Raw genomic sequence first — 24,513 nt, 5'->3', positions numbered from 1 at the left:
AAAACATGCAGTGGGTACATGGGGAGCAGAGATGTAGGGGATGGGGTAGGGTTGGAAATGAGGAAATTCCTTCCTCCCAGCCCCATGAGGGCAAGTCTCAGGCTTCCCACCACCACCTTCCTCAATCTACACATGGCCAGCTTCCTCCAGAGCCTGCAAGACCCAGAGCTAGCTAGACTTAGTTAAGACCACCTGAAACCATCTGGTACCAGCACTCACAGAGCAAACCCACCTTGGACTAGCTGTTTTCAGCACTAGAGGCTGTAGTGATGTTGGCCTTAAGCAGCACATCCCCTGTTGCTCCAGTTCAGCTTATCCATGTCCCACAACTACTTAAAATCCATCTCTCTCCAGACTGCTCTGCAGGATGGCAGCTAACCCAGTGTCTATTAAGGCTTCCCAAGAACCTCCCACATATGTGCTTATTGCACGCTGGGTCTCCTACTCCTTGGATGAGCAGCGCTACCTTTTACCTTGAAACAGTTTAAACAAATCTCTTTCTTGATTTGGCCTTAGCAGAGGTGCAGAGCAGCTGTGCCCCACCTTGGTTAAGGCACATCCATTGGTTGCTTTTCTCTCTCTCAAATGTGGACAGGGACACTGGCTGGCACTCAGCAGGTCCTCCACACAGACACTAAAGGCTGAAGGAAATCCAGCCGAGGGCTTCTCAAATTTTAATGTGCACATGGATCACTCAGGGATCTTGTTAAAATGCAGATTCTGATTCAGTAGGTCTCGGGTGGGGCCTGAGATTCAGCATTTCTCACAACTCCCAGGTGAGGTCAGTGCTGCTTGTCTGTGGCCCACACATTGAGTAGCAAGACTCCAGCCCATTCCATTCACTCTTTTCTGATTTCTTTGCCTTCTTCATTGCTCAAGGAGCCTCTTGAGAGTGGATAAAAGCTACTTGCTCTTAGAAAAGGACCTGCCAGCACATACAGTATGTTGCATCAAGTTTGGGAGCCTGCGGTCCTTGGGTTAAAAGCCATTCTTTTTTTTTCTTTTTTTAAGAGACAGGGTCTCACTCTGTCACTGAGGCTGGAGTGCAGTGGCACAATTACAGCTCACTGCAGCCTTGACTTCTCAGGCTCAAGTGATCCTCCCACCTCAGCCTCCTGAGTAGCTGTGAACACAGGCACACACCACAATTCTTGGCTAATTACTTTGTTTTTTGTTGAGACAGGGTCTTGCCATGTTGCCCAAACTGGTCTCCCACTCCTGGGCTCAAGGGATCCTCCTGCCTCAGCCTTCCAAATAGCTCAGATTACAAGCGTGAACTGCCTACCATTCCTAGCCTAAAAGCCATTCTTTTGCATACACAAACCTGCAAACCTTAGTTCCTGCGGAAAAGAGGATGCAACAGGGGATAGAAAAAGAAAAAGCCTTGGCAGGGAGTCAGAACTCCTGGGTCTTGTCCCAGCTCCACTACTGACTTCCGGTGTGACATCAGACAACTTTCTGCTCCCCCCTTGAGCTTCAGTTTTCCCACCATGAGAGGAGTGGACTAGAATGGAGATGATAAATAGGTTTTCTTTCTTTTTTTTTTTTTTTTTGCCAACTGTGGTAGCTGTTGCCTGAAATAACCTGTGCTAAGAATTCTTAGACTGTGCCTGGACTTGGCAGAAAAGGGTGCTGTGATTGATTGGTGATGCCTGCCATGGTCCCAGTAAAGGGGACCTTGATTGATTGGTGTTGTCTGCCAAGATCCCAGGCCTGGAGGGTGATGGGCATCCTGCCAGATGTCCGCCTACCCCAGAGAGCCCTTCCAGCTGTGACATTCCATACAGCTCATTCAGAGTCATGCCAGACTGGGGAGAGAGAAGTCTGTGCCTGTCCGCAAGGGGGCAAGAGAGATAATTCGTTAAGCTTCTAGCTTCTCAAACCTGCCACCCTACAGCCCCCTTTGAGAAGAGGTAGGAGAATCCCTGCTCAGTGGCAGAGGACAGCATGTCCTTGTGCTCCCATCATTCCCTATTTTTAGCTCCAAGGACAGCAGCTCAGGCAGAAGCTGAAATATGGAAGGGCCACCCAGTCTTTGAGGGAGGGGAACCACACCCTCACCATCATTCCCAAGCTACTCCATGGTTGGTCAAGTGAGAGTCGAGGCAAGGGACAGAAGGTTCCTCATCTCCCGTGTGAATCTCTCACAGCCCCACCCCACCCCACCTGAGGCAGGACTAGTCACCCCTTCTTGGTACACCCACAGACCTCTCTGCTAGTCCCTATCCTGCTGTACCCTGTATTTGTTCATTCATGCACCCCATTTACATATACGTGCCAGCCTTCATACTAGTGCCGAGGATGCAGCATTACACAAGACAGATGGGGGTCCTCACTCACTGAGCTCTTCTAGCCTAGGGTGGAAGACAGACAGGAAACAGGAGAGCAGCATAATTCTGTAGTTACAACGATAGTCTAAGTGCTTAGAAGAGAACTGTACCATGGTCACCCCACGTGCCTGTGCATTTATCAAGAACTGGGATGTTCTCACTCATCTTTCTATTCCTTGAACCTAAGGCCTAACCTGGCAGAAAGGAGCGTTCAGAGATTATTTGTTGATTGAAAATATTACACAAGAGACATCATGTGAAGTTTGAGAGCTATATCAGACTAGATTCATTCATTCATTCACTCACAAAGTGTTTTTTTTGAGCACTTCCTATATGTCCAGCATAGGTACTGGACACAGAACAGGGAACAAAACAAGGAAATGCGAACTGTCCTCCATGCTACAGCAGGTAAGCAAACATCAAGCCAGACAAATACAGAAAGATACAGAGGATGCTAGAAGGCAGTGAGGGCGAGATGGGTGTTTCTCTTAGAAACAGAGTGATCAGGGAAAGCATTGCCAACACAGGAAACGGACACATAAAGGCCCACAGCAGACATGTCTGGTATGTCTGAAGGAGACCAGAGTGGCTGGAGCAGACAGAGCAAGAGGGAGCAGTGTGAGATGAGGTTCGAGATGATAGGGCAGGAGGAGAGGGCAGACTGAGAAACTGACATACTTTGTACCAAGCTGGCATACAGTGGATGGAAGAGATGGTGGTGATGATGATAATGACAATGACAATGTGATGATAAAAGCAGCCAGCATTCATTGGGCACAGGTGACAGGTGCTATGTTACCCAAGTAACATGGATTTGTTTACCTAATCTCCACAACAATCTGTGAAATACGTCCTATATCATACCCATTTTACAGATAGAGAAGTTGAGGTTCAACAAAGTTTACGCAGCTTAGAGGTGGTAGAGCTGGGACAGGAACACTGGCCGTTTGGAGCCAAAGTCCACTGACTTGCTGATCACACCCTATCCTATTTCACATGCCCCATGAATACCAGTTTCCTCCCCTCCTCCTCTCCTTTCCCCTCCCCTCTATCCTCTCCTCCCAAGAGAAAGAATTTTCAGGGTCTGTCTGAATTTAAAATCTAGCTGGGTGCAGTGGCTCACATCTGGAACCCCAGGTTGGGAGGCCGAGGTGGATGGATCACCTGAAGTCACGAGTTCGAGACCAGCCTGACCAACATGGAGAAACCCCATCTCTACTAAAAACACACACACACAAACAAATTAGCCAGGTGCGGTGATGGGTGCCTGTAATCCCAGCTACTCAGGAGGCTAAGGCAGGAGAATCACTTGAACCCGAGAGATGGAGGTTGCAGTGAACCCAGATCACGCCACTGCACTCCAGCCGGGTGACAGAGCAAGGTACCACCTCAAAACGCCGAAACAAAACAAAACAAAAACAACTACGTATTTTTGGCCTCCTAAATCAAGAGAATATTTTGTGTACAATAAAGGTCTGTACAAATGTTACTCACCAGTATCATCACGGTGTGAGAATGTCTTATTTTTTTGGAGATCAGGTCTTGCTGCTGTCCAGGTTAGAGTGCTGTGGTACAATCACAACTCACTGTAACCTTAAATTCCTGGGCTCAGCAATCCTCATAACTCAGCCTCCTGAGCACTAGGACTATCAGCACATGCTACCACATCTGGCTGATTTTTATTTATTGTAGAGATGGGGGTTTTGCTATGTTGCCCAGCCTGGGCTGGAACTCCTGGCCTCAAGCAATCCTCCTGCCACCTTGGCTTCCCAGAGTGGTGGGATTATAGGCATGAGATGAGCCACTGTGCCCAACCCAACATCTGAAGATTAACAGGCCCAGGGGGAAGAAAGATTTTCCACAGTTGAGCTACCTGTCAACCAAATAGGGAGCCCCTGGGAGGTTGTGAGCTCTCTTTCCCGTTGCTAGAGGCATCCAAGGAAGAATAAACTCCAGTCTAGCAGGGAGACTGGGATGGGAACTGAGCTGTGGTTCCCAGATGGGACACTGGATCAGCACAGCGAATCCCAAATGTGGTTGAACATCAGAATCGCCTGGGAGCTTGTGAACCAACAGATTCCAGGCTGCATGCCCGATTTTCAATTAAGTGGTCTGGGTTGGGGATAAGGATTCTGGCTGCGGATGAAAGGCACATGCAGAGCATGTTGTGAGTCATGGACTAGCGAAATGCTGAGTGTCCTTTTTACCCACGATCACTGGATTCCAGAAGCCACAGAGCCACTAAAGGAACTCAGGACACACTCTCAAAAAACATATGATTTGCCTAATAATAATGTAGGCATGCTCTGGCCAGGCATTGTGCCAAGCATGACACCCATGGACCCACTGACTCCTCCTCCCAGGCTACCTCCTCCCCAGGCTCCTTCATCTTCCTTCCTTCCTGGAGTTTTCAACTCCAGCATCCACTCTTCCAGGAAGCCTCCCCTGATTCCCAGAGCTGGGGACCCCTCTTTAGGGTTCCACAACAGATATGATTCTCACTTGCAGATGTCTATGTCTATATTTACCTGCTGCCACTCCAGGCTGTGACAATGCTAGTGTCTCACTCAAGTCCCTCTGCCCAGCACCCAGGGCCTGGCCCAGTGTAGGTGCTCACTGAACATCTGCAGAGACGACTTGCTCTGCTCCATGAAGGATGGACAGAGGAGGCAGCAAAGAAAGCAGCCACTGCAGGAAGGAAGTAATCCAGGTCACCAGGTTGGAAGGAGACAGAACCTACAAATTCTCCCCGCCACTGTTCAGAAGAGGCCTGGGCTATTTATAGCTCACAAGCCTTCTGCTTCTTGCATTTAAATGCAGGGCCAGGCATAGAATAAAATCCTGGGAAGGTCTGTCAGTTTTCAAATTTATTTATTTATTTTCTATAAGAACAGGAGGAGAAAGCAGGGACAAAAATGAACCATGGTTATTAGGGTGAGCTGCCTTGTCCTGTCCCTAGACCTGCCTTGCCAACTCTGTTGATAGAGGAGTCGCACACAGTTCTAGACCTGATCCTAGAAATCAGAGTGTCCCTGTGGAAACCAGCCTGTGAAGGTCCTTTTAAGGTGATTTTTAAATGGTGGCTTTAGCTTACAAACTAGTATCACAGCATGACCCTGCTTTGGTTTAAATATGTGTTCGTGTGTGTGTTTGTGTGTGTGTGTGTGTGTGTGTGCGCGCACGCATGTGCACACAACCCTAGAAAGAAATAGCACTAGTGGCGAAACGTTCTAGTTTTGGATTATAGAATTTGAGACATTTTTATTTTCTTTTTGTGTGCTTTCTCTGCTTCTTCCCAAAATTGCCACCATGGGTGCACATAGAATATATGGTGTTATGAGGATGTTAGACTCAAGGAAATCAGCTCTGCCATTTGCTAGCTGTCTGACCTTGGGGGAATTACTTAATTTCCTCATCTGTAAAGTGGGAATAGCAACAGAACCTTTCTTAGGGGTTTGCTCCAAGGATTGTATAAGGTAACATATGTGAAATCCTAGCATGGCATCTGGAACGTGGCACGTGTTCAGGAAATGTCAGCTAGTACAACTGGACAAGCATTTGTAACTCGTGAAAGCATGACACCATTTTTAAAAATTAAAAGCATAAATGGCAACTCTCCCAGTCCCAGGTGTGGAAGGAGCCCTGAGATGGGATTGGATCATGGCTGTCTCTGAGCCTGAGTTCCAATTCGACCTGCCCAAAATGCACAAATGACTCCTTTTCTTGATCAGTTTTCTGTCTTTGAAAAAAATGGTGGTAGGGGTGGACGTTAAGTCCTGCTCTTCTAAGCAGAGACCCCAGAGGCCTGACAATGATGCTATAACTCGGATCTCCAAGAAGGAGCGGATCCTGGTCCCAGCCATCCCCTTTCCTAGCTCCATTTCTTCCCTGTGTCCACTCCCCAACGTATCTACTTTGCCTCCCAATACATAAATAAACCTCAGGAAGCTCCTCCCTGACTACACAGGACCCCCAGTGGTCTGGGGCACCTTCCCTACATCCAGCCTGGTATTTAGCCTCTCACCCTTCAAAATGGTATTCAGCACTCCCTGCTCAATGGAGTCACCCTTACCTGCTCTGTTTGTCTTTCCTCCTGAGCTGAGATAGTCCTAGTCCTATTTAGCATCATAACTTAAGTACCCAGCACACTGGGGCAGGCCAGTGAATATTTGTTGACTGCATAAAGAATGCTGTGAAATATGATCAAGGGTAGTGCTGAGCGGTGGGTACGTTCACAGACTCAAGCACCAGGCAGATCTGTGTTTGAAATTATTATTGAATGGTCCTGGGCCAAAGATGGGTCTGTCCTTTCTGAGCTTTAGTTTCCTCGCCTGTACAGTGGGTATGACAATGGTACATCCCTCATCGTCTGATGTTTCAATAAGATAATCCAGGTAAAGTGTTCAGAATACCTGGCATACATGAAACAATAAATATTACTATCATAATGAAAATGATCATTACAAATGTAAAATGACTTGATGGCTATCTCTGGAAACCAGAGTGTCAGCACTTTCCCTTCAGATCTGGTTCAGGTATGTGGGGTCAGATGAACTCCTGGACAGAGTGCTCCTTGCACAAAAATGCCTGACTGAGAAGGGGCACAAGCAGAGATACAGACTGTTTTCCCTTGCCCAGCCGTGTACCCTGCTGGCACTGGAGAAAGGGGAAGCTTGTTCTGATTCATCCTCCTAAAGGAGGTAGCGTTTTTAAAATCCTACCACCAGGGCGAGGGTAGGGAGAGACGTGCCTTCCTCTAACTTGCATAAGGGTGCCATATAAGTGCTGTGCCTGGACCAGGGCCCTCGTTATGGGACCATGAGGGGAAGGGACACCCTGCGCTGTGCTCACTCTCAGTTCTAAGGATGACGCAAAGTCCCCTCCAAGATTATGGGGCCCAGGGCAGGAGTACAAAAGGAAGACCTCATACTTTTTCTAAATATGTAAAAGTTATAAATCAGGCTATTAAATAAAATATGTTCTATCCTTTCATTCTGACAAATATGTCTTCATAATGACCTTCAAGGCCCGGACAGATCAAATTTAGAATCCTCCCAGTGCCACAGATGAATGTGGAGTGGGGAGGGTGCCAGCCCTCAGCCATGGCCCACCCTTTCCTCCTCTGCTCCCATATCCAGAGGGCCCACTCTGGACATCTGTGTTAGCTGTCACCTCCACAAACAGCACCTTCAGGGCCACCCCCAGGATACTAGTGATGGGTGCATCCACCCTCAGGAGAATGAAGCCAAAGAAGGGGTCTAGACAGACCCTGAAAGCAGACTCAGGGCCATTTGGGCAAGGAATTTCAGGGTCCCCATGTCTAGAATGAGCCTAGAAGGAAGAGTCCAGGTGGGTAATATTCCCTTCACTGAATAAGGGTGAAGACAGAGGCCTGGCTGGGTCAGAGAATATCCCAGTAATCCTGGTGTCCCCAGATCAGGGCCCACCTTGCCCTGGTCTAAAGGTAGACATGAAGGCCAGGCGGGTGGCTTATACTTATAATTCCAGTGTACTAGGAGACGAAGGTGAGAGGATCACTTCAGCCCAAGAGTTCTAGACCAGCATGGGCAACATAGCAAGACCCTGTCTCTGCAAAAAAAATAAAATTAGCTGGGCATGGTGGCATGTACCTATAGTCCTAGCTTTTTTGGAGGCTGAGGCAGGAGGATCAGTTGAGCCCAAGACTTTGAGGCTTCAGTGAGCCATGATTGAGCCAGTGCACTCCAAGCCTGGATGACGGAGTAAGACCCTGTCTCTAAAAATAAAGGCAGGAACAAGACAGTATCCATTCTACCACCAGCCAGGTCTGATATTCACCAAATGGGTTATGAGAAAACTCACAAGAGATTTATATGGGGTGATTCCTTTGGGGAATGTGGTCTCCAATTTTTACCAAAACCTTTCACAAATCAACAGATGTGCCAACCACCTGGGGGTGAGGTAGGCATAAAGCTTCTCTCACTTTCCTCCCCGGCAAGGCTCAGATTGAGGAGTCACATCTAGGTCCAGTTCTAGCCTGGGCCTTTTCTGGGGCTGGGGACATTCAGACCTGACTCCCAATTCCTGGCCAAGGTTGAGGTCGCCAACCATTCAAACTTAGCCTTTAACTAAAGAGTGGTTTTCCTTTATTTTTTTATTTTAATTTTTTTTGAAGACTTAGACATTTACCTCTGGAGAGAAATTATGGGCTTCACGAGTTCTTGACAAAGAGCTTCGTTCCCGAAATGTAAAGCCGGCATTTTAAATTTGGTTCTTATTCACTGCTGGAAAGTATTAGAATGAAGATTACAAATTTAATAATGTAACACGGCAGGAACTGGCCCGGCTTTGTCTCCAGGAGAGTAATTTGTTCCTGCCTTCAAACTGGCACTTCCCAGCCTCCCAGAATCACCAGACCAGCCTGGTGACACACTGCTGACTTTTTTGTCTCTTGCGTACTGGCCCACACAGCCAGCCCAGACACCAGGAGATATCACTACCCATACCTGAGAACCAGGGGTAGATGGTCACATCTGTCTGGAGAGAGCTATTATAACCAAAGGGAACCATCTCTGGGCCTCTTGGCTTCACTCCCTGCCTCCGGCCAGAGAGGTCTTTAAATATTTGCAAACCCCAAATCTGAGATTGTCACATGCCTGCTAAAAATCCACGAGGGGTTCCAACTGACCTTAAGTTCAAGCCCAAGAGCCTCCCCTTTAAAGACCTACTATCATCCAGTTCTGCTACCGCAACAACCACATACCCCTTTCCCTGGGCTTTCAAAAGACCATGACCCATTCCTGCCTCAGGGCGCTTGCATAGCTGCTAATACTTACCAGAGCTAACATTTATTGAGTACTGTACTAGCTATATACCACGCACTGTGCTAAGGGATTCATAGGCGTCCTCTCACCCCTACCCCATGAGGTAGGCAATGTAGCCAAGTGGTGAAGCTCCAGGGCCCAAATAGCTGGACTTGAATCCTGCCTTGGAGCCTGTGTGATCTTGGACAACTTGCCTAATGTCTCTGTGCCTCAGTTTCCTCATCTATAAGATAGGGATAGCCCCCAGAATGATCTCACAGAGTAGTTTTGGGGCTTGAATGAGTGAATGGAGGTGAAGTGTTAGAACACAAGGGGTGCCATCTAAGCCATGTTACTTATCTTTATCCGCCTCTTACAGAGAGAAACAGAAGCACCACCAAGTGAAAAATAATGTGTACAGGTCACGTAGCAGCTAAGGAGAGTATGGTCTCCAGACTCTGAAGCCCTTAATTTTTACCATAATATGCTCATTGTAGAAAATCTGGAAAATACAAAAAAAGCACATGAACTAGAAAGCAAAAGCTACCCATAATTCTGTCATGCAGAAGCAATTATAGTTATTTCCATCTGTGGGGAGAGGGGAGCGGGAGGGAGAGAGACAGCCACACAGAGAGTCCAGGATTCCATCCCCCTTCCCATCACTCTCAAGTCTGTGTTTGTAGCATCCTGTCTCACTCCCCCTACCCCCCACCCTGCCTTCACTTAGCCAGCGCTACTCACACCTCAGGTCTCAGCTGAGCTGCCACCCTCCCTGTGCCCCCGACTCAACATGTCAGTTCTCCCTGCTATAGCCTTTCCCAGCACCCTGTACTTGTCTTATATGACTCTTACTACAGGCACGATCAGATCAGTTGCTCCTCCAAGCTGTGTAATGTCCAACACGTCCCCATATGCCAGGAACCAGAATGCAAAGACTGGATTGCCTTGGGTCACCAGAACATGAGCAACCATTGGAGGAAGAAAGAAGGAAACAGTGGGGAGGAAGGAAGGGGCTTGGGATTCAACTCTGCCTTTCCCAAATCAGTGTCCCCTAGGTGGGATGCAGATGGGAATCACACAGTCCCTGCCCTGCAGGGGCTCACAGTGTGACAGTAAAAAAGTGAAAAGCCAGGCTGTGCATGCACTGGAGAGGGAGAAAGCAAAGCACCACAGGGACTCCCAGGAATGGTCACCTTCACCCTAGAGAAGAGGGGTATGCTTCCTGGAGGACGTGACCCTGGAGCCCCAGAGAAGGAGACATCAGGTGTCCCAGCTGAGGAAATGGCCCAAGTAGAGACATGGAGGGAGAAAACTCAAACAAGACTGTCAAATATGAAGATGCTGGTTTTTGCCTAGAAGTAACAAACGCTTGGAAGAGCTGGAAATCTGGCTCTATAAATTTGTTTTCGGTTGTCATCCTGTGCCTTTCTAGTACGTTCTCCAAATAAACAAGCCATGACCCTGAGCTGGAATGAGCAATGCTGTCACTCCTCACCTCATAACCCCTTGTCCTGGCTCAGTCTCCTATTGCCAGCACCTGCATTTCTCTGCCTGAGGGCTACCACCCGTGGCAAGCTGGAAAAAAGCAGGCAATAACCAACTCCCTGATCTGCCCTGGCAGCTATTAACCAATGACTAATGGGAACTGCTGTATAAATACCCCAGCTCCCTCATTCCCGGGTGGGATAACTAAAGTGCACGTTCTACCCCAGGAGTCTGCAAACTATGGGCCTCAGGCTAAATCCATCTTGCTGTCTGTTTTTATAAATAAAGTTTTATCAGAATACAGCTCACCCATTCATTTACATATTGTCTGAGGCTGCTTTCTCACTACAACTTCATGATTGAGCAGTTGCAACGGAGACCGTACTGCCTGCAAAGACTAAAATATCTACTGTCTGGCCCTTTACAGAAGCAGCTTGCTGAGTTCTGTGCTACACTGTCTCCCCAGAAGTCCCCATCAAGACTAAACTCCAGTTGCCCTCGCTCGGGGGTTACCTGCCTGATAACACACAGTCTCCTGACTTCTTTCTCTGCCCCACTTTCTTACTCCCATCCTGGGGTTTCATCCATCACCTTTGTGAACCATATGAAACATGTAAAATTCTATTAGACTGTTTCCACTAATAAAAGTGGCAGTTTCAGGTGGTTTGCCCTAATACTTATACTTGATTCCTTGTGTCAGGCTCTGCTTCTGGGAAAAACTAAACTAGGACAGCAGGGTGTCATCATGCCCATTTTACAGATGAGCCCTAATTTAAAGCTGTTCCCTGCACACACACTGTCTCCTCAGCAAAGGCAGAGGTCAGCCTTGGTTTGAGACCCGTCCTGCATTCCCCAGTCAGAGCCTTGCCATGTATCTTTGATGTATGCAGTATCATTAAAACACCCGTAGGCTACCTGCTGCTTATAGCTGTGAACCTGTTCATCTAATGAAGAAATCAGAGTTCAAAGAGGAGAATGACTTGCTCAGGGTCAGTTGGCAAACTGGCAGAAATGAGATCTCAAATCCAGGTTTCCTTATGACAAATCCAGGGCTCATCCCCTGATAAATCAACTACCCCTTCGGCTTTCACCTCAGGTTGCCTAGTAGGGCTTCTGCCCACCTCTCTGGATACAGGGCCCACTTTCCATGAGGATCAGGTGGACTCAAATATATTAAAATGTTGTGTCAGACACAAAGGACTTTATGTTTGCAAAGTACAAAGTAGAAAGTCGGGACAGACACCCTCCAAAGACGGAAAGAGGCCCATAAAGGAGCACAAATCCACACATATATTCATGGCAAACATTAACTACAGTACAGAATGCTGGAAAGAACATAAGTGTTGAAAAAGGCCTGTGTTTGAAGCCCTGTCCTATCCCTCACTAGCTGTGTGACCTTGGCCAGGTCAGAAGTCTGGATTCCAGAGACTCCATTTCTCCAAATGGCCTAATGTAATGACTGTGCCTACCTTGTGGACCATAGAGAGGGTGACCTGAAGTAAGGGTTGGACATTGCTCAGCACAGAGCTGGGCACACCCACTCTCCCCACTCTGTAGTCAGGGGTTCCCAGACAGTGGGTGAGTGGACCCTACTGGAGTCCTGGCCAGATCCCCTGTGCCAAGCAGGTCCCCCATCACTCAGCTGCCATATCTGCTGGTGCCAGCTCACAACTGCCCCATGTTTGGACAAGTGCCCTTAGCTCATAGGAGCTGCCTTGCCCCAATAGTTATGCGCTCGGGGGACTACCCTGCTATAGGAGTACCCAGGCTAGTCAACCCTGCCGTGCCATCCATTCTCCAGAGCTCCCCAGGATCTGGCTGAGGTTAGACTGCAGCTGATTGCCCAGGTCTGGCTGCTTCTGTTCCTGCCCCATGCTGCGTCTCCCTTTCACTCTCACGCAGGTTTCACCTACCAGCACTCCCACAGTCTATCACTCACAAAAATCCATGTCTCAGGCTAAGACAGTAGGAACAGGAATGAAGAGTTCTCCCATTTTTCTGTATTCTTTACAAATTCAAGCAACTTCTGGGAAGAGTCCAGAGAAGAAGGTACATGTTAAATTCTCCCTTGAGCTGGATGTGGTGGCTCATGCCAGTAATCCCAGCAATTTGGGAGGCTGAGGCAGGTGGATCACCTGAGGTCAGGAGTTCGAGACCAGCCTGGCCAACATGGTGAAACTCCGTATCTCTACTAAAAATACAAGAATTAGCCAGCGTGGTGGCGTGCACCTGTAGTCCCAGCTACTCAGGAGGCTGAGGAAGAAGAATTGCATGAACCCAGGAGGCACAGGTTACAGTGACCTGAGATCATGCCATTGCACTCCAGCCTGGGTGACAGAGTGAGACTCCATCTCAGAAAAAAAAATTCTCCCTTGCTAGAGGCACACACCCGACTCCCTTCACAGCCCAGCTGCCCAGGTTGGGGGTCCCTCTGCTAGGACTTAGCATGCCCAGTAGAAGCTGGGCACAAATGGCAGCTTCCTGAGGCCAGATGGCTTGGGGGTGGCTTGGCCCGGGCTTGGGTGGGCCCCAGAGGCACCTGGTCCAGTCTTGGTGTTGGGCCCAGGCTGATGAAAGATGTTTCTCAAGACATTTGCTGAGGAACTAATTAATTTTCATTAGAAGACCAAGTGAGTGACACATCTTTCCACCCACTCTCAGGGTGACTCCAGGTGGCATTCACTAGGGACACTGAGTGCTGTAGATGAAGGGAGCAGACTTGAGGCCTCAGGTGCCATGGGGTCCATGATGGTCATTTGGGGTGCCTTGGGGTAGGGGAGGAGGCCCTGAGGTGTGTGTCCAGAAACATCAGTGCCATAGGCCTGCTTGAGGCTTCAGGCCAACTGAGATTGCTCTCTGGGCCTCAACTAAGATAGCCACAGTAGATGATCTCAGAGGACTTTTAGCTAAAATACTGACAGCTAACACTCTTAACACTTTTACTGTGTACCAGGCTCCCTGCAAATATTTATTCATCTAATCCTCTTGACACCTTTGAGGCAGGAAGGGGCCATTATAAGCCCACTTTACAGATGAGGAAAACAGGCTGAGGGAGGTTAAGTGACTTGCTCAGAGTCACAAAGCCAATAAGCGGCAGAGTCAAGATTGAAACCCAGGTTATCTGGCTGTGGAGCTTGTTACCTCCACCACGCTATACTGCCTAGTAAAACCCAACTTCTCTGGAACTCTCACAGTGCCTGGCACAGGGATGGGCACCGCCATAAGTGCTTAATAAGAATTTGAAAACAGGAAAATAGGTAAAAAACTGGTAGTCTAAAAGAGTGTGATGGTGGCTTGTGGGAGTGGGACTGGATAGCTGGGTGGGAGGGAGATGCCATTTCCTTGGATGTCCTCTGGTGCTGTTCAGCTTTTTTACTATGCACCTACATAGCATAAAGCATTGCGAAAGCTGACAGCACTTGTACCAGGGACGGGGCAGGAAAATCAGAAGACAGAGGTGCCCAGGACACTTGCCACTGGATATTTTTCATGTGTTTAAAATGTTGTAGCATCTGCATATATAACCTAATCCCAAAAAAATACTACTTTAAAAATTATCTAAGGACCAATCAACCAAAGATCAGCTAGAGAGAAACTGGCAGGAAGGGGCACTCGCAGGATGAAAAATAACCATCTAGGGGCTACCGCAGAGTCGGGGGAGACAAAGGGGGAGCTGGGGGGCCTGGACAAGTGTCCTCCCTTCTCTGGGAGACTATGGGTATACCTAAACTAAGTCCACCAGACTCTCACTCTGCAGACAGGGATACTGAGGCCCAAAGAGACAAAGAAAAGTGGGTGTAGGAAACACTGAGACTCAGCGATGAACGAAGTCCTTCTCTCTTTACTCCTAATGCAGCTTTTTGGGCTCCACTGTGCACACAGTGAACACCACATACCTACAGCAGAGCAAGGAGGCCCGATGCCAGCTGTGCACTGCCCCATCCCACCCTTCCTCCACCCAGATGTGCATATCGCATCACTTTCAGGAAGTCTACAGAAACAGGAAAGGCAGCAGCTTCCATCTCTTGGATGCCTTCTATGTGTTGTACATACATTCTCTAGAATTCTCACAAGGTATCTCTAATTTCATCTTGCAAAGGACAGGCTGAGGCCTAGATCAGTTACATACCACAGTCATGATGCACAGCTAGAAAGGGCCGGAGACACAAACCCAGGTCTTTGGGCCTCCCAAGTCCGCACACTTTTGCTAGCCCAAGCCACCCCTAACAGAGGGTATTTCCCATCAGTTTAGGACAAGTCCCACCTGGAAACTATTTTTAAGTGCCTTTGTCTTCAGATTCTGAGTTGTATAGGCTGAGTGAGAATCTCATCACATCGTAAGGTTGGTCTCCTGCCTCCAACTGAGCTAGACCCCAATCTTCCCTAGAAAATTACCAGCGACCCCTTTCTTAAAAACATCTAAATAAATTGACTCAGTAAACTCCCTCGGTAGCATTTCCCAGCACTTTGCCCCCTTTACATCGATGATTCCTTTGATTTTTCTCCCCAGTAGAGGCCTGTCCTCAAATGAACTTCCTGGTTTTAACACATAGCCCTCCCTTTTCCGAATGCAGAAAAGGGACCATGTCTTGTTCTCTCTGGACAAAAAAGGAGCCAGGCCTGAATCCTCAGAATTCCCACAGCTGCCTGGGTCCAATATCCCATGAAATGATATTATGACCTGATGCATTGCTCATTTTTACTCATTTATCATTTGTACAAATGCTTCCTAGAGGTTTTATGAGGGCCTACGTGTTAAACCCGGCGCAACATAGGCAGCAGCTAAGACTCATTTGGATCACAGACTCTGTGACAGAAAGAAGACGGCCTGAAGATCACACCCGAGACTGAATTTGGTACCCAATGTCCCAGCATCTAAGACATCGGGGGCCAGGAGACATCTCATGTTGTCAAGACAACTTCAGTTCTCTCCATCCTTTTCCTCCAACCCAGTGGTTCTCAACGTAGTGTCCCTGGATCAGCAGCATCTGTATTTGCATCACCTGGGAACCTGTTAGCAATGTGATTCTCAAGTCCCGCCCCACCCCCAAACTAAAAGAGAGACTCTGGATGGGTCCAGCAGTCTGTGTTAAGAAGCCCTCCAGAGGATTCTGAGGCTCACTCAAGTTTGGCGGCCCTGCTCTAACCCATTAAAACTGACAACACACCCACTGTGACAAATGCAGCCACTACCAATGACTGGGAACCTACTATGTGCAAGGGTTAAACACACACTGTCATTCATTAATCCTCATAGCAAAGGACACCTTATTCCACGCATCCAGCTCTGCACTAGGTGTGTTTGTGCTTGATGTCATTTACTCCTCACTAGAACCCTCTGAAGTATTTACTATTATTATGCCCCATTTTACAGATGAGGACATTGAACCCCAGAGGGTTGAAGCAACTTGCCCATAGTCATACAATTTAGAAGTGGCAGTCAAGATGAAAATTCAGATCTGCCAGATTCCAAAGCCGTGTTCTTTCTGTCCATCCATGGATGTTCCCCAGGGTCTCTCACACCTACATCAGCCTGGTCAGGTGAAATTCGAAGAGGGCAGAGGAAGGCAGGGTGAGCATAAAGAATCCAGCCTGGACTCCACAGTGCCTTCCAACTACAGTGTGAAATGAAGCCACGTTACACATTTAAAGGCACAGCCATCTGTGCCTAAGGAACATAAAAGACAGGGATTCAGGAGGCATGAGATCTTGGCCTCTCTCTAACTTCACCCACCTGGGGGCCTTTTCTTTTCCTTCTTTGGACCTCAGTTCCCACACTGGATAATCTTTATCATCTACAAGGTTGGGATAACTTGCCCCCTTCTCTGATTGAATCTAACCACACTGGTCTCCTTTCTATTCCCTAAAACTCAAACTCGCACTGACCTCAGGGCCTTTGCACAGCTACTTCCTCTGCCTGGAACACTCTTCTTCCTCATATTCCCATTGCTGGCTCTTTGTCATTTAGGCTTTATCTCAAATGTCACCTCCTTAGCCTTCCCTGACTACCTTACTTAACATTATCTCCTATCCCATCATCATTCCATTTTCATCCCACTTAACAGAACCTGAAATTATTTATTTAATTGGTTATCTATTTATTGTCTGTTTTCCCCACCCTACAATATAACTCCCTGAGAGCAGAAACCATGTCTGACTTGTTCCTCAATATATCCCTAGAATCCTAGCACCTAGAACATTGTTTAACACTGAGATGCTAATTAAATGCTAGTTGAATGAATAAATAACAGAAAAGAAAAGGTGGACTCAAAGGTCAGAGTTCTGGATCCTTAACACGTGACTTTGGCAAGCCAATCCGCCTCTCTGAGCCTTAGTTTCCCTCCTTGCTTAATAAGGAAATGCGTTAGATGCTCTCCAAGGGTCCTTCCAAGACTGGAAGTCTTGGAAAGCCAGACCTGGAAGCAGCCCAGCTGGTCCATCCAGAGAAGGCAGCTGGCCAGGGTCCCGGCAGCAGCTGCCCTCTCCCCACTCCCATCCACATCCCTGCCCAGCCACACCGTCATCTCACTCCCCCGTCGCAGAAACTGTTAATGAAGTGCGCACTGCTAAATGCAGTTACAATTACGGGGGCTAAGAATAAGGCGCTGACATCAGCCTCCTCAGTTTCCGAGTGAATCAGAAGGGGAGGGGGGAGGAAGAAGAAAAGGGGAGGGGGGATGGAGCTCTGGAGCTGTCAAGTGGAAATAGCACAGCGTTAAATATAATCCAGCATTGGCCTACATCAGTCTGGAGAGGCAGGTGATGGCTTGGCCCCCAGGGCCAGGGCAGACAACTGGATTCTTCAAGGAGGCCAGGCAGCCACACCAGCTGAGGACCAACTGTGATAGGTATCATCCAGGAACCAATGGCCAGGAAGGCACTCCAATGGGCAGGTGGATTGTAGCAGGGTGGTGGGCCCCAGTTAGAGAACATCACATCCAGGCCTTTGTCACCTGCTGTTCCGACAGCGCAAGCACAGCCCCAGGAGCTTACACAGTCCTGTTCCACCCAGGATCTCATTTCATGCACAGAAGCAGAAGAAGGTCTAGAGTCAAACACACCTAGGTTTGAATTGCCACCCTATAGCCTGAGAAAGTCATTAATTCAACTGCTCTGAGCTGCCTGGCTTTCCTCATCTGCAAAATGGGTACATCTGCAACAGCAGCTACCCCTTCAGGTTGTCATAGGATTCAGTGAGATCACAGAAAGCACTGAGCATGACCAAGCAAGCCTATCAATCATTTTATTTTTATAATCCTGAGAGATGCTTGAACAAAAATAATTAACCCTTTTTTTTTTCAGATGAGGCTCAGGAAGGTTAAGAGACTTGCTTGAGGTCACAGAGCCAGAGCGGATTCAAATCCAAGCCCAGTTATCTTTCTAGTATACAGAGGCAGTGGAACTGACACGGACCATGGAATTGGGGAAGGTTCATAGTCGGGGATATACTGCACCCTTTTGAGCACATTCACCAAAAGTGGCACCTTTCCAGCAAGTTTTAAAAGGCACGCTGAAATGATGGTTGTTAGGGCCATAATGAAAAGACACAAAGGAGGCAAAGTAGAGTAGAAAGAAGTCCCTGAGACAGGCGAGAGGGTCGGCTGAGGGTGAAGGCTTCCTTCTATTCTCGCTCTCCTCTGCACCTCTGCCTGCACCCTCACTCAGCCTTCAGTTAGTATTGGCTCTGCCTCTGGTTCTAGGGGGTAGGAAGGAGGGAGGCAGAGTTGCATCCTGAAAAGGAAACAAGGTAGATAGATCTCTCTTTCCGTTCCCACCAAACAGAACCAGGTGGGCCTATGGCAGCTGCAAACCCAGGAAGTTTGAGCCAGGAGTCTGGGAGCTTGGGGATGGAGAATCAGGTGCCTTAAGGGAGAGAGAAGATAAAGAAGGAGCTCTGATAGCACCAGAGCCGACCTGCAGACCAATGATCTGTATAATGGGGTAAGGGGTCACTCCTCATGCACCTGATTTTTATAAGATCATTCTTTCAGGATAATTTGATTAAAACAAAGTGGTTTGGGCTGGGCATGGTGGCTCATGCCTGTAACCCTAGCACTTTGGGAGGCCAAGACGGGAGGATCATTGAGTTCAGGAGTTTGAGACCAGCCTGGGCAACGTGGCGAAACCCAATCTCTACAAAAAAAGAATACAAAAATTAGCCAGGTGTGGTGGTGCATGCCTCTAGTCCCAGCTACTTGGGAGGCTGAAGTGAGAGGATCACGTGAGCCTGGGAGGCAGAGGTTGCAGTGAGCTGAGATGGCACCACTGCACTCCAGCCTGGGTGACAGAGTGAGACCCTGCCTCAAAATAAAAATACAATAAAATAAATAAAGTGGTTTGTGTCCACACTCTCACCCCACCCCACAACTTGAACTATGGGAACAACTCCATCTCCATCATGCTTCAGTTATCCAAATCTAGAAGAGTCCTGCCCAGCTCTGAAAACATTAAGAAAATGGGAAGGGGGGTGTGGTGAGGAACAAGAGGGAGAGGAAGTGTCCTGTCCTGGAGGGTTAGGGTGGGAGTGGAGGCTTCAAAGCCTCAACCTCATGCCTGCAGGTGGTCCTGATCATGAAGGATATTTTAAGGACTCCTCCCTCACCCACCCTGCCAGACTCCTTCTAGGGCTGAAGGATTCATTCCCACCATCTTAGAGGGAAGGGGTGAGACAGCAGGACATTTTGTTTCCCAGAAAAAGCTCAGGTCAAATTTCAAGGACAAAAGTTAGCACTTGGTCTGGGAAAGAAAACTCTGCTAAGTGGAATAAAGGGGGAGGGGGAGAACTCCAGTGAGGTCATTCCAGGTCCCTGGGGGTGCGGGGAGGAATCGGAACTCTGATTCTCCCTGCCAGGATCTGTCTGGCAGGATAATGGGTATCGCTGCCTCACAAACCAGAAGTACTCAGACCACCCCCTACATTTCTCCTTTGTCCAAAAATGGGGAGTGGCGTGCTGTGGTACTAGTTTTGGGGTCCCATCCACTATCCCACCCCACCCCCAGTCCAACAGACTTGGTCTGAGCGGAAGAGGGTGGTGCCAGGAAGGGCTTTCCAGCCCAGAGATGTGGCCCAAACTGCTAAGAGAGGGACCAGTAGCTGGCTGTTGTTGCCATGGCAACTTCCTCCCTGCGCTGGATCGAAGCTTCCAACCTATGGGCAAATCAGAGCTGGCTGCTCCAGCTTCTCCGCCCTTCTCCCGGGTGGGAGGGGGAGAACTGGACGCTGAAACCACTTGGACAGGCTCAGGAACACCATGCTCAATTCCAGACCCTGATGTAACAACCCCCTTTGGCATCTGCTGGAAACTAGAGACACCCTAGCTCCCCAGCTAGGCCCCAAGGCAGAGTGTCAGGGCTGGGACTGTAGATGTGACTGGTGCAAATGAAGTGGTCAGGAAGAGCAGGGAAACAGTGGCTGAAATCCTCCCTAACCTCTTGATTGGCAGGCAAGTCCCCTAAATCCTTATGTTTAAGCCACTTCAAAGACGGAAGGCCCCGGCTCTACCTTAATAATTATAAAGATGCAATAAAATTAGTCTGTTAAAATTATAAAACTAACATTTTGAGAATCAGCCTTCTCCGCTCCCCAAACCCACAGATTCTTTTCTACGGTCACATTCAGAAACAACTCTTTCTCTGTACTAAGACCTTTGCACAGCACAAACAGCATACATAATAGTTGATTAAAAGCACAGATGCTTGGGTCAGATTGCCCAAGTTCAAAGCTTCACTCCTTCACTTCCTGGCTGAGTGACCTTGAAGGAATTATTATGTCTGTGCCTCAGTTTTCTCATCTGAAAATGGGGATGTTAACAGATTAGCAGTTTTATTGGCTTGCAATGAGGAATGCATTAATACATTTTAAATGCCTGGGAATATGTCTTGCACAAAGGTAGTCATTTGTAAAATGTTAACCCTATGCAGTCCATGTTATTATTTTTCTTCTCCTCACAGGTACAAAACTGAGACCGCATATCTAACTTCTCCCCAATTACAAACCCAGTGCCAACAAGGCTGGGCAACAAAACACAGACACAAAAACACCCCTAGGGACATGCTTCCCTAAAGCCCTGGCATCCTTGTGAAAGAGGGCAAAAGAAGCATTGCAAGAAATAGGTTCAAAGTGCATGAAGGAAGATGCCCCTGGAGAGGAATTCTACAAACCAGTAAGGACCAGCATCCTGGGCCCAAGGGTGGCTGAGGAAGGGGCAGCTTCAAGTGCCCACCCCAATGGCCAAGGCTCCCAAGTCCAACTCAGTAATGTGTTCTGCCGCAGTTAAGGCTAATGAGAAAAAGGCCCCTTCTCACACCATTTCTCAGAAAACTAGCAAAAGGGTGGCAACTAAACACTGAAGATAGCTCTAGCTCGGTCTGGCTGGAAAAAGATGCATTCGACATGAGTTGGAAGCTGCAACAAAGGGGAGGCTCCTAGATGAGCCGGAGGCCTGTCAGGGACACACTTCTGAGACGGAGCCAGCAGAGACAGACAGGCATTAAGAAGGCCAGGGGAGGGAGGAGAGAAGAGACAAGTGGAGCCATGCCCGTGTCCAGTATGGAAGAGACCATTTAGAAATCAGTTCATCACAGTGCTGTTCTAAAAGAATAAATCCAAAAGGCTTCTTTTAGGAGAAAATTAATGACTTTAAGGAGAACAAGAGAAATAAAGCACCAAGACAATGCTGCCTACTTCCGACTTTCACCAGTCATTCATTATGCTTCCGGAAATGAAAGTTGACTTTCTCCCTCCCCCTCCCAAATTTGAAGCATACCTCAAGAACAGAGAGTGAGCACAAGATGACCAAACCAAACTCTTGGCCGCCAGCAGTGCCCTCAAGCCTCCTCACCTGGGAACCATTTTCCACACGGTGAGGTCTGGATTTCTCAAAAATCCTCTTTCAGAGGGAGGGCTACTGGTTTACTGGAAAGAGAACCATAAACCTGATTTTAGTCTTAGCTCTGTGGCTGCCTCACTAGATGACCTTGGATTATATACAGCCCCCCCCCCCAATTCCAGGGCTTCAGTCACACACATACAAACACACTCACACAAATACACACACACACCCATCCATTTGGGGGCAAAAAGGGGATAGACAGGATGATTTCTAGGTCTCTTCCAAGTGAAACGCTAAAGAAATTCAAAAAGCCTGCTGGGAAAAAAATATGAGTGGACCTTTAAAAATATCACTAATACTACATGAAGTTATCTGTCCTGACTTAAGTGAAACCAGAGCAAATTGCCTGCAGCCTGCAATAACCAAGGTGTTTGACCCATGACACAGAGCATGACTTTGAAGAAAAACCAAACTGTTCCTGCCTTCCGATGCTCCTACAAACGCATGCTCCTGCCCAGCTTGGCTCTTGAGACACATAGTTGCCTGCTGACCACTCTACTGTGTTAGGGAGCCCCCTACTCCTTCCCACCTTGCCTTCTCCAGAATAATAATACAACCTCCCTCAGCTACATCAAGGGGGAAGTTAAACCTCTGAGCCTCTGGTTTTTTGTTTTTTTTTTTTTTCCTGTAAAATGGTGATTGTAAAAATGGTAAAATGTCTCTGTCATAACCATTTTTACCCTTACCCCCACCCCCAGCTCCAGGTCGATAGAAAGCCAGGTCTATTGGGGATCTACCTCACCTATCCCCATTCACTTACCAGCCAACAAATTCTTCTGGAAAACGAGAGGGAAGACATGAGCACCACTTCATCCCATGCTGGAACCCTGGTGGCCAGTTTGACGAGACAAGGGTCCCCAAAGACTAAGTCTAAACCTGGGCACAAGAACTTCCTAAAACCGTAGGCTACGTTTTGTGGATGGTGCATACATGTACTTTGGGAGAGACAGTCCATATTTTCTTCAGAGATTTGAAAGTGCCCATGAAACCATTTTGCTCCTCCAGCACATACACTCCTGTTTTGTCCCCTCATTGAATTCAAATACTCCTGGATTTTCAGCTCACAAAACACTGAACACCCTCACACTATACATTCACCTTGCATCTATACAACGATCCCCATTTCAGAGATGAGGAAATCCAGGCTCAGGGGTGGCATGACTTGCACAAGGTCACAGCTAAGGAGTAGAGAATGAAGACGGAATCTGATTCTGATTCCCAATCTGGCATTCTTTGGGGAGCTCTGACCCAAGGCCTCTAGCTACCCCACCTGTTGATGGATTCCCTTTCTCATCCCAGAACCAAATCGGGAGCTCTCATTTTCCCTCTGCCGGGTCCCAGGGCCCCAAAGAGTAGGTTTCCCTACAGCTCCCCACCCCTCGCTCTGGCTGAGGTTGTGCGCAGGCCTGGGAAGAGGAGGTTCAAGCCCCTGGATGGTGCCGGCTTCAGCCCACCAAGAAAGGCGACTCCAGGAACAAGAGCACCTGAGGTCAGGGGCACACACCAACGGGCGCGCAAGTGTAGAGTTGGCGCTGCCCTACACCTCTCTCCGGGAAGAGAGGGGAGGATAGGCCAGTCACCTGGCCGGTTCCCCTCCATCTGCCCCAGGCGTAAAAGAAGCAGGAGTCTGGAGCCCAAGCCCATAGGGGAAGGAAAGGAGAGACAAATGGGGGCGCTCAAGGCCTCTGGCGCCGGGCAGAGATCCCCTGGATGCGGCCAAGACAAAGATGGAGAGGTAAGGTCTGCGCGCCACCTCCAATGGCTGGGAGGGGGGCGGGGGGGCGCATCAGAGCCCCAAGGGTGGGACAGCCAAAGCCCCGGGCTTGAAGAGCGGGCACATTCAGGAGACTCAGGGACGGTGGCAGGTAGGATCCAGGGATGAGGCAGGGGGCATCCAATAGGCACAGGTGAGGAGGTAGAGCTGGGTCCTGGCGACCCAAAGGGCCCACCTGCGGGAAAGGTGAATGCCGACGATCTTAGGGTACCTGGAGGAGAAGGCCAGAAGACAGCGCATCCTGGAGACCCTGAGGTCCCGTGAGTGCCGAAGGAGACCCTGGGGGCGCCTTTCCAGGCGGTTGGGGGTGGGGAGGAGAGCTTGGCCACCTTTAAGGGAGCACGGGTCGGGGAGGGGGCCTTGGGACCTGGATCCCGGGACACCCCCGGGGTCTGGGGGCGGGCCGCGCGCTTACCTGCGTCCTCGTCGTCGAAGGAGTTCATGCACGGGAAGTAGATGGCTAGCGCCTCGAAGGAGGCTGACAGACTGAGGCGGCTCTGCGAGCGCTCCATGCCAGCGCCGGCGCCGGGCGCCTCGGCCGCAGCGGCGGCGGCGGCGGCGGGCGGCTTGGGCAGCTTGGCCGCCCCATTCTTGACGCGGAGTACGGCGCGAGGCGTGGTGGCGGCGGCCCGGGGCCGGGCCGGGGCTCCGCTGTGGGGCTGGCGGACGCGGCGGGGCCGGCGGGCGAGCCAGGAGCTGGCGGCGCGCGGTGCCCGAGGCGCACTGTGCTCCGGGCGGCGGCGGCTGTGGCGGCGCAGCGCGCTCTGGCCCGCGGCGCCCCTTGTCGGCCGCGCGGGGCGGGCTCAGAGCGGCGCCGCAGCCAATCCGCACAGCCGGGGGAGGGGGCGCCGCCGCGGGGCGTGGGAGCCGGGAGGGTGCGGGCTGCGGCCCCTCTTCGCGGTTCCCGGCCCGGCAGGTCTGCGCTGGGAGGCAGGCGCGGGGCGAGGTTGGCTGGGCGCTGGTTGGAGGGCCGTCCCCCGACCCCACCGCGGCCCCCACCCTCAGCCAGCGGACTCGCCCTGAGGCCGGCGTCCAGTCCCCCACCCGGACAGGCCTCACCCTGAGACACGGGCACGCTTGGAGGGGACGCCCTCAGAGGGTCCCGCCCAGGCCGATTGGCACTTGGCCTCCTACACAAAGACCCTCAGCTTCACACCTGCACCCACAGAGAAGCTCAAACAGGCACCTACACCTACACATTGACTCTGCAGCATGCCCCGCAGACACCCGGACAGATACAGCCACAGGCC

General features: G+C 49.6%; 1 protein-coding gene across 2 annotated transcripts in view; it reads right to left on the bottom strand.

The window, feature by feature from the left end:
* The window catches only part of RIMS4 (regulating synaptic membrane exocytosis 4), a 56,274-nt gene extending 32,251 nt beyond the window's left edge, over window positions 1-24,023 (bottom strand). For both annotated transcript variants that reach the window (XM_032263724.1, XM_032263725.1), the window contains exon 1: window positions 23,679-24,023. In XM_032263724.1, coding sequence (XP_032119615.1) covers window positions 23,679-23,775 — 97 coding nt within the window. In that variant the 5' untranslated portion in view covers window positions 23,776-24,023. The remainder of the gene's footprint in view (window positions 1-23,678) is intronic.
* Between the last annotated feature and the right edge of the window lie 490 nt (window positions 24,024-24,513).

Source organism: Sapajus apella, unplaced genomic scaffold (assembly GCF_009761245.1).
Source record: "Sapajus apella isolate SASKATOON/1434 unplaced genomic scaffold, GSC_monkey_1.0 scaffold137, whole genome shotgun sequence".
Lineage (NCBI taxonomy): Eukaryota > Metazoa > Chordata > Mammalia > Primates > Cebidae > Sapajus > Sapajus apella.
The sequence above is the reverse complement of the archived record's forward strand: the minus strand, read 5'-3'. Positions and strand labels throughout refer to the sequence as shown.